We start from the raw sequence: 17,607 nt of genomic DNA on the forward strand, positions 1-17,607 counted from the left end.
GTGTTTTTTCTAAGTGACAGTGTTAGGCAATTGTAAGCTTGATTTAAGGTTAAGTTTAAAAAATCTTGTTGTTTAGGCATGCAGAAATGCTTCAAAAGCCTAATATTGCCGCTAAAAGATTTTTCGCGCCATCTACAGCAAGTCAACCAAACCTGCCGTCGCCGTCATCCGTCGACGCCCGAGGCACCCGAGGCGCCTACGGCGGCTACACGAGCAACCCGGACGTTTTGTCTTTCCCTCGCTCGACAGAGTGCGTTGGTCGTGGTCCGTAGTATCGTTATTGTTCCTGGTGTCTCGACCTCGACTTCGACTGCCCGCCGCACAAGTCCAACTGACTTACTATACGCAAGCACCTTGCGCTCGACGTCGCTCAGGCCGTCCGCCCATGCCGCCATGTTGGCCGGGAATCCACGGGAGAGCGGGAGAGCGGCGAGCCTGGCGAGCCGACGAGCGCTGGGGAAACGGAAGCCAGAAGCACCCAACCGGAAACCAACGCCACTCCGAATGATGTCACAGGCGAAGCTGGTGCCGCTTCAATGTTGAGTTGAGGGGTGCCAGAGATATCATTTTTTTTTTCTTTTTTTTTATTGAAAACTAGGGCAAGTAGGAAACAATGGTTTTCGGTCCTTCGTTTCATATGTGGCCGGGATCAATTTCCGCAATTAATTAGCCAAAGTCCGCAAATTGTTGCACCGCCCCTTTAAGCTTGAAGGTTGGTTGGAGTAAGTTGGCTTGAGGTAAACAGTAAACAGTAGATACAATGAGATGTTGATAATTGTTACCAGTGGCCATCACCAGCTTGTTATGCCTGATTCAATTGGTCCGATTCTGCTTGCGATTTTCAGTATCGATGTCGACCATTTCAGTAACGGTTGACACTTTTGTAGCCCGAGCTACGCCACGACTGAAAATTGCGAGCAGGATCTCATTATGTGAATCGGGCTTTAGCGTCCATTCTGCGGCATCCATGCGGAATGGATCACCGCATGTCACATTATTCACGCAAAGTTTTGCGGTGTAACGAGCCTCTTTAATTTCACTGAGGTTGCTAAAGTAAGCAGACATTGCCAAGAAGATATAGAATCAACAATTTCAACGCAAAAAAGAACACAGGGACTCGCACCGATGCTGACAACATTGCTTTCTAATGGTGTGTTTATGGGCAACGGCAAGCTTCTTGCCCACACTTCATTGCACATGCGCGGCGCGGCGCCGGTGGCGTCCGCTAGGGGCACTCCGGTTTGTTTGTAAACGTCAGTTGGTCTATAAGCAGTATAGCCTCCGTAAGGCTGGCTATGCTGCTTGTGTGACCTTGACCTATGTGCTGGTCGAGCGTAACATGTAGCTTTTCCTTTAAAACCCACCCCTATAACATATTTTGTGTTAATACTCAACATGTTTGGTTCTTTATTAATGTTAAGTCACCTACTGACAGTTCTATCCATCATTGCTTTGCGCATTCATCTGACAATTTTACATTTGCAGATTAGAAGAAATGCTGGTCATGGGTCTGAGAACTTCACGAGGAATAACCAATGAGGTGGGCTTAAGAGGGACGTTCTTATTGCTTTCTGAACTCACCTGGTGACTATATTTTCAACAGGACTGGTTCGTTGTGTCCCAGGGGACATCGCTGAAGGACACCTTTGAAGGATCTTCCCAGACTCAAAGGTTGCTCGATGCTGGACTTATTCTACTGGACACCAGGTCATTGATCATTCTTGCTGATTAACTTTACTCTGGGTGGCCTCTAGAAGTACAGATATGAATGTGGTCTGGAATGGCTTGTGCTACACACATCTGATGTGTGACCTTGTGCCGGATGCCAGAGATATACCATGTGCAGAGGTCAAAACAGTTTGCACAAATAATGCGTTCAAAACACATGAGGCTATCATTCAGACGGTCTTATCCATTGATGCAGTTATTGGCAGCAAGTGCGAGAATAATGTGTTTAGACAGATAATGATGGGAACATTTATTCATGCTTAGTAAGGAAGTATGAGGACTAGTTTGTAGGGCATCATCAAAGATAAAGCATCCTGTAAATGAAAGAATGCAAGACAAAAGAGCATGTCAGTGATGTGACTGCTGCGTCAAACTGCGTCACTTGTGCCAAAGTGCTACATCCTGCCACATTTCATCATAATGTGAGAAATCTGCACCAACATTGCACCAGATCTTAATTTCACTGAAAATGCAGTAGCACAGACCCTACTACACGGCCGGATTGTTACAGCAGGCTTTTGTGATTTTTCAGATCTTATGATTATCACCTTACATAACATACTATTTGGTTTTATCTCTTATCAAACACTGACAGTACTCTGAAGTTTTGTGGTCTGTTCTGGCGAGTCAGTTCATTTGCATATCCTGCTTTGCCGCAGCACACGCTAGTGCTAAGGGTAAAGCATTCCTCCAGGGCAAAACTTTACATATGCAGGCATTGGGTAACTAAAAAGAAAGGGAAGGAAGTTGGTAAGTGTAGTTTTAATAACTCTACCTAGCAGTAAACCGTTCTGAATAAAGCTGCAGCTGCATATAGTATAGACTGCGATACTCGGACAATATCTTTTTCGTATTCCAGATCTGGCACCTGGGTCAGCACCTGGGTACTGCGAGATGATTTATATAGATTGCTTTAGAGGTTTATTTTTATTATGTCAACCCTTCTATTTAGTTATCTCCTTTATATAGGTTTCATCTCTTCAATGACAAAGTCAATAAGGTAAATTAAAAAGAGATTAGCTGGAGCAGTGGATGGAAGCTTGAGAATAATTTTAATGTATTCGGCTGGACTGTTTTTAAGATGTCATATTTATTCTTCACGTTCTTATTTTTTTATTATGATCTTTACCTGTAAAATGCAATTAATTTATGTAATATAATGACAAAACCTTTGTTTTTTTATCTGAATTAAGAGCTGCAGTTTTATTACGACCTTTAGAACTTGAATGAAACATCAATTTTGGCTGCTCAAAGTTATTCTATTATAACATTATGTCAGTACAATCTACAATTTGGTCCACCTTTGATTTCGTACCGAAAATAATCATTCACAGCTTTTCATGCCGTTCTTTATCAATCAGCACCTCGTTGCTGTGCCTGGTGTTACTACGCAAAACTAAGCAGGTAAAATGTGTTTGAGGGAACCAAACTTGCCGTGCAATGATTCTAACGCTTGCACAGAAGTGGGAAAGCGGAGTGGATATTTTCTTTTAATGAGATAAGATAACACCTGAATCTTAACGTAATAATTACTGCAGTAGGAATACAACTGAAGTGTCTGCTTATGCTCCAAAAGTTCCTTGGCTGCTCCAAGAGGTGCTCCAAAATGGCTCGGAACAATCACATCACTGGCATGTGTAAAGAAAGAAAAAATGCCCCCAAAGAAGGAAATGTACCAGCTACAAAGATATGAAATACTAACAAAACCGCAACCCCTTTTGCATTGCACATTCCAAAATCTTGCAGAACTTTTAAGGCCATGAATGATGCATTTGCCCGAGTCTTGCATATTAATCTAGTGCACCGTTATTTTTTTAGCTGATGATTAAGTTAATCAGGTTACCTTAAAGTTATTATAGTGTGAGTGGGTGGTGCGATACAGAGCCGTAAATGTAGAGAGTTTGGCCATTCGTTGGGAAGTATAGGAGACAAATCAGGAGGCGCCATTGGCCGAAAGCGGGCTGGGCGTGTTCCAGGGCGTCTTCAGAAATTTGAATGTGACCAACCAGAAGCCGGAAATAGTACCCTGGCGGTGGTCGCGAGAAACAAACCTGATAACTGCATTGGAGTAACTCTCAATGGCTGAAAATACGGTACACGTGATGTTTCAATCACTTTAATCCTAAATGATGGTGGAAGAGTGCGACTAGCGGAACGATCGACATGATTCGTGCGCCAAGCGCCCAGGGCCGAGAATCTGCCGTCCGAAAGGTCACACTCTGTCTGCGCAAAACAGAGTTGCGCGGCGCATTCGTTTCTTACATCTTTCTGCATGATCATGATCAAAACAACACGTGCACCCTATTTTCAACCACAAAGAGTTACTACACTTCACTCTTACGCGCTTATTAAAACCATATACGAACATAGACTTTTGATCAGAACTGTTTGCCGCTACCACCACTAGGGGATTCTTTTCGGCTTCTGGTTGGTCAAGAGAGCATGCCAAGCCCTCTTTCCGACTCTGCCGCACGCCCCGACTTTGCCCGCACCTCCCATTGACCAAACTCTCTACATATACGGCTCTGGTGCGATAGTACCACAGCCTGTGAAGTGGGATGAGGCTGTAAGTTGGCCATTGGTCTTGGTTGTCAGGTTCAGTAGACAAGGAATTCCTATTCATGTAAAATAGTGTGACAAGTAACCGAGTCAGTTGGATTGAATTTGCATTTTTGGTCTGCAATTATTAGAGAAAAGCTAAAAGGGTGAAATGTCTTACACTATCACTGACCTTAATTTGTGGCCTATTTTATGTTGTCACACCGACTTTTTCTTTTAAAAAAATTAATGCACACTTCCCCCAAAGTTTACTTTTTCAAGTTTTATATGCAGCAATGTCACAAATGCCGTTTTTAGAAATTTGGTTTGGGCATTTTTTTAGAATCGCCTGTTGTTCCCATGCCATGTTTGGCTTTTAGTTTCTTGAGAACTTTCCACATATATATATAAAATGTAAAACACATCACACCAGGCCATATCTGCTTGGTATTGCCGGGAAAAAAAAAACATAATGGTGATTTTTAAGTTGTAAAAATTTGGCAACCTTCAGGATTTTTGGCGCAAAGCGCAGCGGCCTTGTGCGTAACTGAAAATGTTTGCTGCCCGCAATGTGTGTGAGCACCGCAATCTGCTCACTGCTAGGCTTTACTCACTGCACAATTTGACTCCGACGGACCGACTACTCTTCAAAAAATCATTGAAGTTATCGTTCTGCATTGGCCATCACTATAGGCATCATGAATTTCTTCCCACGAAAGTGTTGATATAAGGTGCTGCTTCGACAGGATGATCACGGAGGCACCATGGTCGAATTGCGTTACACATTTGTACTCTTACTCTTAGCCTCTTTACCTCACACAAAAGTGCAGTTGACCAGGCAGCTATGACTTGGGTTAATTTGAAAAATTAAAAGAAGATCATTTGGTGAATCCTTATGGCATGCATTAGAAGACCCTTGGGAAACACCAGCAGCATCTGTTGCCTGACAGTGTCGCTGTTCACTGGTTTCGGCAACTTCTCCCTTTCGTTCACAATCCGTGTTTTTTGCCTCCTACTTAGACCAGCGCTAGTACTTGGTTCACACTCCATTTTGTAGCACAAACAAAGGCATACACGCTTGCCACACCTGCAAGTCCAGACTTACCCCAGCATCCGTATGCGCATTGGCTTCCGCCCTGTGACGTCGCCTTTCTCTCACCTCACCTCGCTGCGCCGTGCCGCATTCGCATTGACTTTCTCCTTGTGACTTTGCCTCCCTCTTGCCTTTATCCTTCACTATCCTCCTCTTATCTATGTGGCACGCTTCCCTTTGCACTATTTTTTTGTCCACAGATAGATGCCGTCAGCTTTTCCCTGTCATGTGGATACTAATGCTAAATCATTAATATGTTTTCCAAAAATGCATGCCATTGTGAGGCTTGACATCAAGAGAGCACCAGCAATCTGTCGTAGTGTTGAGCTTTGGTTTCAAGAATTGGTTTACTGCCATTAACAGCCAGGCTTTTTGCTCACAGCCTTCAAAGAAAATCTAGTCTTTTCTTTTTAAATTTGAAAAGAACTCAATTTTTTTGTGACATTTTACTAGGCACTTCTTGTTACTTTTGGCACTTCAATTTTATTGCTTTGCTTACTGCTTCATCAAACTTTCTAGCAAAAGCGGTCCAGACACATGCTTTCTCTATGAATGCATTGCAGTTATATGGAGGATGAAAACGAACGTCTCGTGCTGTAGGCAACATTCATTACGGCTGCACTGGTGGTCTTCGAAAAGCGTTAACAGGCACCCTACAAGAGTTTCATTTTAATGTGATTAGTAGCTTTTCTCGAAATACCTAGTTGTCTATGTGTACTTATCAGTCCTTGTTTGTTTCGATCAAGATACTAATTTATTTCTAGATTTGCTAACTGCTGTCATTAGCTTATAGTAGTTAACAGATCTAAATGAAAAATTACTTCTTTACTAGAGTTACATACACATGCATAGTGATGTCACTGTTGTGCCATATAATGCCAAAGTGTTCAGCCCGCTGCATTCTGCTACGTTTCACCAAAAAGCGAGGAATTAACTCCAATGTTTCGCCAGAAGTTAATTTCCCTTTCTTAATACCAAAGCCAATACCTCATGCCCCATCCCACTACACTGCCAGATCATTACGATAGGCTTGTGCGAATATTGGAAACTTCCAATTATATTTTTAAACAATGTTTATTCAGTTTGGCCCTCGGACGAGCGCTGACAGTACTTGAAAGTTTCCCAATCTTTTTCATTCTTCGAAGTTTGGAACAATGGACCTTTTGTAGAAACATCGGTTCGAGAGTAAATGCTTCCAGTACTCTCTCTTTCTTCCTTCTGGCCGAGCAGAGAGGGAAGACGGTTTCGTCAAATACTTCGGGGCGGAAGATTACGCACGGTGGGGACAAAGGCGAGTTTGCGGGAGTCGTATCTAGGTCTCAGCGCCTCAATGGGTGAACAGGATGTAGCTGACGTTTTGGGTGTGGAACGGGTGGGAGAGGCCTTGCGCGCGCGTTGTTTTCTCGCCACTTAGCCTCGAACCCAGTCGCGTGTCTAGGTGGCAGCACATATTTGCCAAGAGGTCCATTGAATAGCTCTGTTTAGTGCACTTCTCACCGGGGCTTTGTGCACTCCATAGAAGCACCACCGGCGGAGTTACTGCTTCAGTGCTGTGTATCTTGCTTAGCCACAGCGCAGCTGCATGCTTATTGCAACCGTCAGCGGTTGAACGAAACATTGTTTTTCCTAGTGGTGAGGGTTACTTTGTTCTGACATTACTTAGCTGAATACAACTTGGTATTTCTTTGATTACGTACTTTAAATTGTCATGCACATATTCTCCTGCTATGTGCTTAGTCAATCAGCATCTGTTTCAAAAGTGGCTGCCCTAATACAACTTTACTGCGTGATTAAGGCCATCAATAAACATATTTCTCATCTCACCTCACACAACTTCTTAAAACAAAAACAAAAAAAAGATGATCTTGCCAGCATTATTCTTGTCATGTCCGGTGCACATTTAAACAGTCGGTAACCGGACAAAAGCTCACCGGACAAAAGCTCACCGGACAGAAGCTCACCGGACAAAAGCTCACCGGACAAAAGCTCACCCGTTTTTTGACAGACCCGGACAAAAGCTCACCCGTTTTTTGACAGACCCGGGCAAAAGCTCACCTCGATTTCTTTTTTTTTTCCTACCCGGGCGAAACACGGGCTGAAATAAAGTGCGGACGCAATGGACATTTGACCATTTTTAGGAGAACTTGTACCTCATCCAACATTGAGTTGCGAATTTTTTTAAAAATACTTTGAAAGAACGGGAGTTTGGCCTTTTGGAAATGTACAAGACAGATGACCAATTTAAAAAAAAAAATTGTGCGGGATTTTAGATAGGCTCGGGTTCCTTCCACCACAGCTTGTTCTACGAGAACTAACCACCAGGGAAAAGTCTACCGGTGACATCGGCTACCTGCTGGACTATTTTGATTGCACGTATTTCAACAGCCGCTTTCGTTATGCTTCTGTTCCGTCTGCGGCGGCGCCCAGAGCGAATTCTTCCCTTCGCCTGACTCTGCGCCGGCGGCGACCGGAGTTTCCCCCGGTACGGTGGAATATGTACGACACCATTCTTCAAGACAAAGACCGGATGAGCAGCACCTGCGAAAGATAGAGTACCGGGTTCCAGAAGCTCGTCGGCCACGCCCATCCAAGCGTCTTGAGGCTGATTGAATGCCTACAGCAAAATCAGGCGCTCGTTGCCACGGCATTGACAAAAGCCCGGAGAGGTGAGCCCACTGTAAGGCGGGTGCGAAAAATTACTCTGCACCTGCAGAATCGTCTTAGAAATATTTGCGAGGGCTTGCATGTACATCGAGATCTACCAAGACTACTGGAGCTAGTGGGGGACTGCATTCGCTTGTAACCAATCGATTAATCAACTTATTTCTACTAAAATCAACAAACCATGCACCTGTCAGATTTAATTTATCGTTGCCTTTTTGTGTCGCACGCATGCACTTAAGTTGTCCGCACTCGTGTTAAGACCAACATGAAATTTTCTCGTGGTGAGCTTTTGTCCGGGTCTGTGAAAATATGGGTGAGCTTTTGTCCGGGTCTGAGAAAAAATGGGTGAGCTTTTGTCCGGTGAGCTTTTGTCCGGTGAGCTTCTGTCCGGTGAGCTTTTGTCCGGTGAGCTTTTGTCCGGGATTCTAAACAGTCGGTTAAGTGTTTGGGGGAAGCAGACTGTCTAATAGTGACTGGTTCCACATATGGGATAAATAAAAAAAAAGAAGATATTGTTTTTTTAGTCGAACATGCCAACATGTGAATCCTAATAAAACGAGAATCAAGTGTAAATTGTGCTCAAAAAAAAAAGCTCAAAAGCAGCTTGGACGGATTACTGCATGCAGTGTTTTTATGTATCAGCTACAGTGTGTCTGTAGCTCGATCCTGCCATGCATTTGAGCTCCAGAGTTCTTACAAGTTTCACCTTCTTCCTTTCAAGCAGTGCCCTTCGACCCACCGAAGAAGGACTCAACGTGGCCGACAGCCTAAGCTGTGCACTGCTGCCTTTACTGGCGGAAATGGAGTCTGCAACAGCTGTCTAATAAACAAAGGGTCACACGACGGTTATTTCTTCATTTGACTCGCCAAAAGCGATGTCTTTCTGTCCTGCAAAAGTTTATGATCAATCAAAATCTCTTAATTATTGTTCTAGTAAAGCCATTTATAGATTGAGAATTTGTAAATACAATTACAACGTCAGAAAAGTGCACGCAATGATTCAGATACACAGTACGAAATGGTTTTGTAATTAGGGAACAGTGGTTCTAAGTGGGATCGTGCAGCCGTTGTCCGTTAAAATTTTTTTGTTTTTGCGTATACTGTACACATGCGCCTGGATTACATCCGGCATAAATGGTTCTGCAATTACATAAATGAGGAAAGATAGTGTCGTAAAGGGCCACGTTTCGCTGTCGGACGGCCGAGCGCGCGCATTCGTCAAGTGGCCGCGCTGAGCTCGGCTGTGTGACCTCTCTGGAGTCTGCCCGGGCGGGCTCTGGCTCTGCCGCCATCGCTCCCTCCTCTTACCGGCGGCCGCCGCGCCGCTGCGTGGCGTGCGCCGCCATTAAGAGAGTGTTTGTGGTGGCTTTTTTTTTTTTTTTTTAACTTCGCCGCACGAGAGCCAATGGGAGCCTCGTTCCTTGATGATGCGCGCCAGCCAATGCGAGCATAATCCATCAGAAATCTGCTTTACTTGGGAGAGGTGAGCTTAGGTGCCGTTTGGTCAACATTTGGCATGGTGTCAAAGCTGATGACGTCGGTTCGCTCCGTGGGACCAGTTAATGCTTTCGCATTAAAAATCTTTCCAACGCAAGAACATTGTACCTTAAGGACGACTCGACCTGAGCTTTGCACACCACGGCTTCGGTCAATTTTGGTGGCACGAAAAAAAGAAATATGTGGTTGGAACAAACTACGGGTTACCTTTTATGGAGTTTAATATTTCTGTCAAGAAACTGTCCTTCCTTTTATACCCGCGTCATGTATGGCAACGTCAGAAGCTGCATTATCACTTAATGCGTGCAAAATAATGGATATTTCATCGTCTGCATTGCATCCGTTATTTAATCTGCCCCGAGGGGCCTACAGGAAAATTCAGTCAGCGCGCGTGCGAACTGGTATTTAATCCGAGACTGGTGTAGTCTCGGCTCCGATTCATCACTTCAAGTCCGATTGTAGCTGACGCTTCGACCCGATATGGAGCCAATCGAGCGGATTGAAGAGCGCATCATGACGAGGCGCTCGTAGCCCATATGGGCAACGCACATATCCCATACCTTCATCCGGTGATGTGCTAACGCAGGAGGGGGATTACATTGTCAACCGCCGTACCCGCTGACGCTAGTTTCTACAAATATAAACTAAGCATGAATGGACTAAAAGCTCGTTCACACGATGGCGTCGAGTGCGTTGAGCTGCGTTCCGTCGTGCAGCGCAGCGCCTCCCCGTCGGCTCGTCGTCGTAAGTGTCGCCACAGCAACGAGTCGCACTGAAACGCAACTGTTTTGATCGAGCCTTAGCGCATGAATTTGAGAAACCGACTCGACGGTCTGATTAACGATGTGCTGAATTGCGGAGAACGGATATGAACTCGCAGGTTTAGTGCTCACTGTTTAATCTCCAAAAAGACTAATTATCATATATTGTAGCGTGAACTACACTGGCCCAGGTTGAGCAGTTTCGCGTGGCTCGCATAATGAGCCGTGCTCCGTGCTGCGCGAGGACCAGTGACGTCACACGGCGCACAGCTGGCGGGACGGAGCCGCCGTCGCCGCGGGCTCCGCCGCCACTGCCCGCGCCTCACCGGTCTTCGCATTAGAGGAGAGACGTCATAGCCGCGACAGACGCACTGGCGCCGCCGCGTGCCCAGCTGTGTGCCTCCGTTGCGCAGTAGCCAAGTCTGACGCTTCACCGCATCTGCTTGATAGCGCCTCTCATTTTTTGCGCATAAGCTCGCGCTACGTATATCCTGGCATAGCCGAGCTAAGCCATCGTAATTTTTTTATATTAATGACCTGTAGAGTGTAAAAAAGAAGCGATATAGTGTTCACGTATTTTCTTTGAAGTATAGATACTCAAGATATGCTTTTTCAACTGTCGGCCCTGCTAAATATTCTTTAAGGGCATTTCATACGTTTGGCCTTAAAAAATAGGCTATTTATTATAAAGACTTTTTTTCTACGACGTACTGGGGATGTTAGATGGGTGACCAACCTGTTTAGTGAAGTCTCACATCTGTCTTCCGTGAAATTTGCCAAATTAAATTAAAAGGCACGTAGCCATCGCCAAGTTTAGTTAAAGTCGAATGCCAAGCATCCCTTCATGGATCTGTGCACGTAGATAGATATTTATCCGGTTGAATGGGTGCGCTTTTACTTTCAACGGCGTCGCCAGCCGCTGAAAGTAAATTCATCTAAAATATCGGCGTTGCATACGGCGTACCTCAAGCGCTCACAAAACCTGTGACAGTTTTCCACTCAGGAAACTCTACCAGTTTTAACGATTTAATTGAATTCGATATTTTAAGAAAATTATTAAAGTAATTGAGTGACTACCGACTAAGAACTGAATGTAGTTCGTTTAAATTAACAAAATAAGCCGATCGAGGCTTCAAAAACAATATGTGTTTATGTAGCAAAAAAAAAAAGTCCAGGCGAGTGCTTATACGCTCATATAATCCAAAGCCATTCTAGATTTGTTAAGAGGGCAGGGCGCGTTGATCTCGAGAAGCACGCAGATACGGAACCCAGTCACGTGGGTATCTGGTATGCGGGAGGAAAAAATAATAAAACATTTCAACTTGGAATACAAGAATCTGTGACAATCACGCATTTTTCGTGAACACCTTCAAGTGGCGTAGAGAGAGCAAAACAATGTTTTACCGAATACCAGAAGTGACGACATTCAAGATGGCTGCGTCCTTGTGGAAAAGGTGTGTCGTTTTTAAAATTCCGATACACGCTATCAGAAATATACCTCCAGCTTCTTATTGCGAATGCTCCGTCACTATTACCCCCCATTCACACTGGAAGCGGATCCGCGTTCGCGAAGCGGTTGCGAACGCGGTTGTATAAAGATCCAGTGCAATTGCACGCGCATTTGATGTCATCAAATGCGCGTGCAATTGTACTGAATCCTTATACAACCGCGTTCGCAACCGCTTTGCGAACGCGGATCCGCTTCCAGTGTGAATGAGCCCTTACTGAGCGGACCTGTGCTGTCATAAGCAATTAGCCTTTCAACCCTCATGCCGTCTTATGTGGAATTCCCTAGCTGGATTTGGAGCGATCCAAGAGCGCTCCATGCTCGCGCCTTTGGTACGCCAATCGCAAGCGCGCGCTTGCACGCGCAACAGGATAATAACGAAAAAGCGCCTCCCAAACCGCTCCAAATCCACCGAGGGGAGTCTCTATTAGAGTCGTCCTGATGCTCAACAAATATTTTACTCTATACTCATTTCCACCTCAAGAATCGTAGTAAAAAAAGTTCGGCTTCTCGCGGAGCATTACTAATTTCCCTCTTTATGCTGAGAATTGAGGTATATGTAGGTGCATTTCATATTAGATATATGTTACCCTATGAAGACGTACACGTTTCAACCGCCAAAAGCATCGCTCCTGCGCCTGATGACCAAATTTTGTGAGAACTATTTCGCGTGGCGTAGGAACATGGAGCAAAACTTCCTTTTTTCTTGAGGTGAAAACGGGTATAGTCCGTTGCAACTCAAGAAGGTAGGGCGAGGGAAAAAAAAAAGGAGCGGGGACGAGGAATCAGACGGAACGCTGGAGAAGAGAGGGAGAAACCTCCCCCTCTCTTTAGCGTTCCGTCTGCTTCCTTGTCCCCGCTCTTTTCTCCTCCTCGCCCTACCGTCTGGAGTTGCAACGGACTATAAGAGAATACAGGGCACTCTGCTTATTTGCATTAGACAGAACGATGACAGCGCCATAAAACAGCCCTGGTGGATTTGTTTATTTGGCGACGCCTCTTTCCCCCAGCCGCCTCCTCTTCCCGCCTGAGCACGTGAAGGCGACGCCTCGGAATGTGGTGCGGTTGACGGGGTCGCAAATGCGAAGAATGTACTTCTGCCGATGTCACGCGTGTTTCGTCAGATCTTTTTTAATGCGAAAGCATCAACTGTCCCATGGAGCGAACCTACGTCATCCTCTTTTGAAGCCGCGCCAAACGGCACCTTCCCCTGTCCCAATGGAGCGAAGCCTGTCGTGTGTTGCAGAAATGTAAGGGATATGCTCCCATCGGCTGGCGCGCGTCATAGTTTCAAGGAACGAGGCTCCCATTGGCTCTCGCGCGGCGTAGTTCCAAGGAACGCCACCGGAGAAGCCCTCTTCATGGCAGCGCAGCGCACGCAGCGGCCCTGCCGCCGGTAAAAGGGAGCAGAGCCCGCAGGGGCGAAGCCCGGAGGGGTTGCACGGCCGAGCTCAGCGCGGCGCAGCCGATTCACAAGAGCGCGCTCGGCCGTCGGCCACTTACCTGGGCAGTAGGGAGCCTTCATGTGCGCTTTGCGAAGCGCACATGAAGGCTCCCTACTCGGCAGTACGGCAGTAGCCAGGGGGATGGCATGACGTCACGAGCCTAGCCTCCGCAAGGCAACTTCTTCTGAAGCCCGACACCCTGAAGCCGCCTCTCCCCCTCCCCTCCTCACATTTTTTTCCGGAAACGGTATGCATCTCGGGACGAGTCGGCCCCGCCACGTGACTTTTTCTGGTAGGTGTTGGTAGAGGCGCTATTATGGTCAGCTGTAGTATGTTCAATTTACGGAGCAGGCGGTGAGCGCGGAGGCGGTGGATGTCGGATTTGTAGCGTTTGCTTATCTTTCTTTTGCCTTCTATTTACGGAATAGGCAGTGAGCGCGGAAGCGGTGGGTATCGGATTTCTAGCGTCTGCTTGTATTTTGCCTTGTATTTACGGAGTAGGCAATGAGCGCGGAGGCGGTGGGTGTCGGATTTCTAGCGTCTGCTTGTATTTTGCCTTGTGTTTACGGAGTAGGCAGTGAGCGCTGAGGCGGTGGGTGTCGTATTTGTAGCGTCTGCTTGTTGTTCTTTTGCCTTGTAATTCTCGACCGAACTAAAGCACTTCTTCGCGGTGCACCTACGTAGTTGGTGAATCTTTAGGAGGCTTCGTAATGTAAGTCGAGCGGCTCGCTCGAAGCAGCGTCTCAGTAGAGACTGTCTCAAGAAAGCGCTGTCAAAGGTAGCGCTCAATTTTAAATCGCGTCTTCTCGCGCGCTCCAACCTTGACAGTGCCTTTTTTTAAGTCCGTCTCAGCTGAGATGCCGCATTCGAGCAAGCCGGTCTTTGGCAGCGGTCCTTCCGTGCGCTTTAGCATTCTTTCCCAAGCTGCTCAAAAAAAAAAAAATAATAATAATAATGAAATATATAAATATAGTAGTTTTCTTTTTTTTTTTTTTTTGCGAAAACGCACAAGAGCAGACGTTGCCATCGCGATGTCTTCGGCAGCGAGAAAGGATTTAGCGATGCGAGGCGTCCGCCTGAAAATTCGGAAGATCCAACACAGGAATGAAAACGAATTATTGTAAACCTATACCCCTCCTGCTGAGCTCGTGGGATATCAACTTACCTTGCTGAGGCAGCTTCATTTTGTCACCGCGAGTAAAGCCTAGCTCCAGTTGTCTCGAAGTGTCTTAATTCACGTATTTTATTTACATTAGAATCATTGAAAATTAAAACAATATATACAACACCTATTTACCGCATAGCTATAGATTTGCAACACAACATTGACTTATAAAATAGTTACGGTACCCCTTTCAGACGGACAAAATAATTACAAGGTTGACAGAGACATGGCAATATGTTTAATCTGGCTTATATATATAACTACTGGCCTTTGAATTGTGCGAGTTCGGTGTGCCTTCGTCTTACTTTCTGTTGGTGTAGTTCATCCGTGGACACCGTGCTTATGCTTCGCTGTCTGATGTCCAGGTACAATTCTGTGAAACAGACCATATTAGGCGTGGTTCTCCATAGGTTCATTCTCAAACATGTGGTCATTTAGTGAACTAAAGATGTCTTTGCCAATGAAGCGTTTCATCAGCAAAGGGTGAACTCACCGATGAAACGAAACACCAGTGGGTGACTTCTTCGACCGCTCGGACCGATTACTGCAATTTCGTACACTACACAATCCCATTGCGGTTAGCAAACACCAGCACGATTCGTCCACACAATCAAGCGCGACCGCCGCGATCGCAAACACTTTGCAAGGTGACTCTTCGATAGAGACTACACCTTAGATGTCGTTCTCCGGCGTCAGAACTGTTGCTCAAGCGCTGCATGCTCTGTGTTATCACGCGGATTTCACGCTTCGATGGTTCGCCGACTCCGCATTTCGACGATCTCGGGCGTCGCCGCGTCGCTCCTCGAAACGCCAAAACAACAAGGATACGAGAATAGATGCAGACAGGACCACTCACCGTCTTAATTCCGCCCGTCAGTTTCGACGGCTCCGTAACTTGTAAATCTCACCGAACGAGGTAGCCAACCGGCGCACTTCCGGGCCGACTTTTTTTTTTATGACTAGGCTTCAAAAAAATCACGTGATGCCATCCCCCTGGCAGTAGCGAAACCTGGCGGTCCACGCCAGTACGCCGCAGACGAACTAAGGGAGCGGAAGAACGACATTCATGCTTTCGTATTCACAACTCATAAGAAGTTCTTGTGCGTCCTCAAATTTTTTGTCGTCTTTTTTCGGAAAACAATTAAAAAAAATGGGTTGTGTGTATGTTTATACGGCCTAGAACGTAGTCTGCCTCGACGGGCGACTTGTCTCCCAGCTATAGATGAGAAGTTTATTAGCCAGTGCAGTACAACCGCTAGCTTGGGGTCTATAAAGTGCATCACGCAGTAGTGACACACGACCGCACGCTGGTACGATGCTCATGCATATCGAAGCTGGCAGGAGTGGGGATTGAACCCAGGATCCCATGGGTTCTGCAGCGAGAGCTTTCGCTCCACGTGCCCCGAGCTGGTGTGCGTCGCTGGACACCGATTGGAAACGTGCTGCATCAGCGCTCGGCTTCGTGTCAAGTTTGAGGCGAACGTTGACGCAATCGTCGTGTCCAATCTCTGCCCACCGTTGGCCTTCGCTGATGAGGCCATCTCATTCAGCACTACGGCTTTGTTATCTAGGAGGTGTTGGCTTCTCTCACCTCTTTCCAGTTGACGCACGTCGGTCCTTCGCGTTCTAACAGACCGAGAGCTGCCGACTTTTCGCACTTTCGTGTTCGTACTTACACAATTTCAAGAAAACCGGAAATGCGCAACCTCACTTTCTTTTTCTTAGACTGCTTCTTGGTGCGGTAGCATGACAATCACGCGCGACACCGTATTTGCCCTGCAAAGTTCAGTGTCGCCTGAACCGAAGAAAGATTCGCTGTAGCCCACCCGGCCACCGATCGCCCCCGTCATTTTAGATGTATTCTCGGGGAGTGTCCTGTATTCCCCTAGTAAAGTATTTGCGTTCAATGTGTTCCAGTGCTAACGCTGATTCACGCTTCTCCTCCTTACACGTTCACACGTATACAGTACGCAGACGGCACAAATGGTCAACTTGTGTTATAAAATCAAGTGCGGAAGTTGTGCCCGCGTCATGTGATTCCAAGATGGCAGTGCCTATGCGACGTAGAGCGAGAAGGTCCATGGAGTAGTCGCGTCGCCCCAAGCGACCACGGAGTAGGACAAGCAAAAGAAACACAGTTTGGTAGATTCGTCCGTGTTGCTGCGACTTTCGCTTCCGGATTGCCGCGGCACAAAAGGGTCGTCGTCGGGGCGTGCGGAGACTCTGAGACCGAGAGGACGCTACGACCCGAGTGCGATTAGCCTTCCGCCAATGGAACACAGATCCGCAGCCCCAAACGAGCTAGATGTCATGGACCGCTACGCGAAGGACATGTGGGAACTGTCGCTCCAGGAAATCTGGTGCGTCTTTTTTCCAGCACGGCGCTTGGGAGAACCTCTATGACGGCGGTGTGTACGGAGGGAGCTATAGGCACGAGGCCATGTGTGTCGAGCTAGAAAAACAAACAGTTTGAGCTGTGACACCTTTTTAACTGAGAGTTTGAGCGCTGACGATCGGGTGGAACGAATCGAGTAGTGCCAGAACTGCATCGTTACGGCGCTCGTTGTCTTGGTGGATTTGCAATCACCGGCCAAACCAATCGCGCATAGAAAGACAAAAGGATGAGTGCGTGTTTACCGCGCGTGATTGCTGTATATGGTGAGAGGAAACGTACAAAGACGAGTGCCGTGACGATGCATTTCTAGCGCTGGTTGATTGACCCCGTTGGTTCGTAATGTCTGTCAAAGTGAAGCGAAGTATAAAGAGTCCGCTGAGGCATTTGCAGAGAGAATCGCTGCAATCTACGAATGGAGTTCAGCGAGTGACGAGGCTAATCCTATGCGGTAAGTTTTCAAATTCCCGGGGGAACCTGAGGCCCGACGAAGGCCCCCATCCCCGGAAAGACAAATTACCAAGTTACAAATGCAATTGTGTCTGGCGAATAATTCGAAATAAATCATTTTGTAGTGCACCCCGGCAGTGAGAATCAAGTCCTATAGATACAGGAGCAGCCGAATAAATATACGAGTATGCTTAATTTAGCCTTGTCGTCTTGTTAGTTTTGATCGCAAACATTAACTTTGTGCATATTACTTCGTCCTAGTACTAAAGTAGCAATTACTATAGTTTTGTTTGTGATATTGCTGGAACAATATTAACATGCGACCTTACTCCGTGTATCGAACGTCGAAGTTGAAGGGTGGCGAAGA

General features: G+C 46.4%; 1 protein-coding gene across 1 annotated transcript in view; it reads left to right on the forward strand.

Annotated features, from left to right (window-relative positions):
• The window catches only part of LOC8053665 (radical S-adenosyl methionine domain-containing protein 1, mitochondrial), a 47,139-nt gene extending 38,273 nt beyond the window's left edge, over positions 1-8,866 (forward strand). Inside the window, exons 11-13 of the mRNA XM_029972717.3 lie at positions 1,486-1,540; positions 1,604-1,707; positions 8,748-8,866. Coding sequence (XP_029828577.2) covers positions 1,486-1,540; positions 1,604-1,707; positions 8,748-8,847 — 259 coding nt within the window. The 3' untranslated portion in view covers positions 8,848-8,866. The remainder of the gene's footprint in view (positions 1-1,485; positions 1,541-1,603; positions 1,708-8,747) is intronic.
• Positions 8,867-17,607: the final 8,741 nt, after the last annotated feature.

Source organism: Ixodes scapularis, unplaced genomic scaffold (assembly GCF_016920785.2).
Source record: "Ixodes scapularis isolate PalLabHiFi unplaced genomic scaffold, ASM1692078v2 PGA_scaffold1__304_contigs__length_218370807, whole genome shotgun sequence".
Classification (NCBI taxonomy): domain Eukaryota; kingdom Metazoa; phylum Arthropoda; class Arachnida; order Ixodida; family Ixodidae; genus Ixodes; species Ixodes scapularis.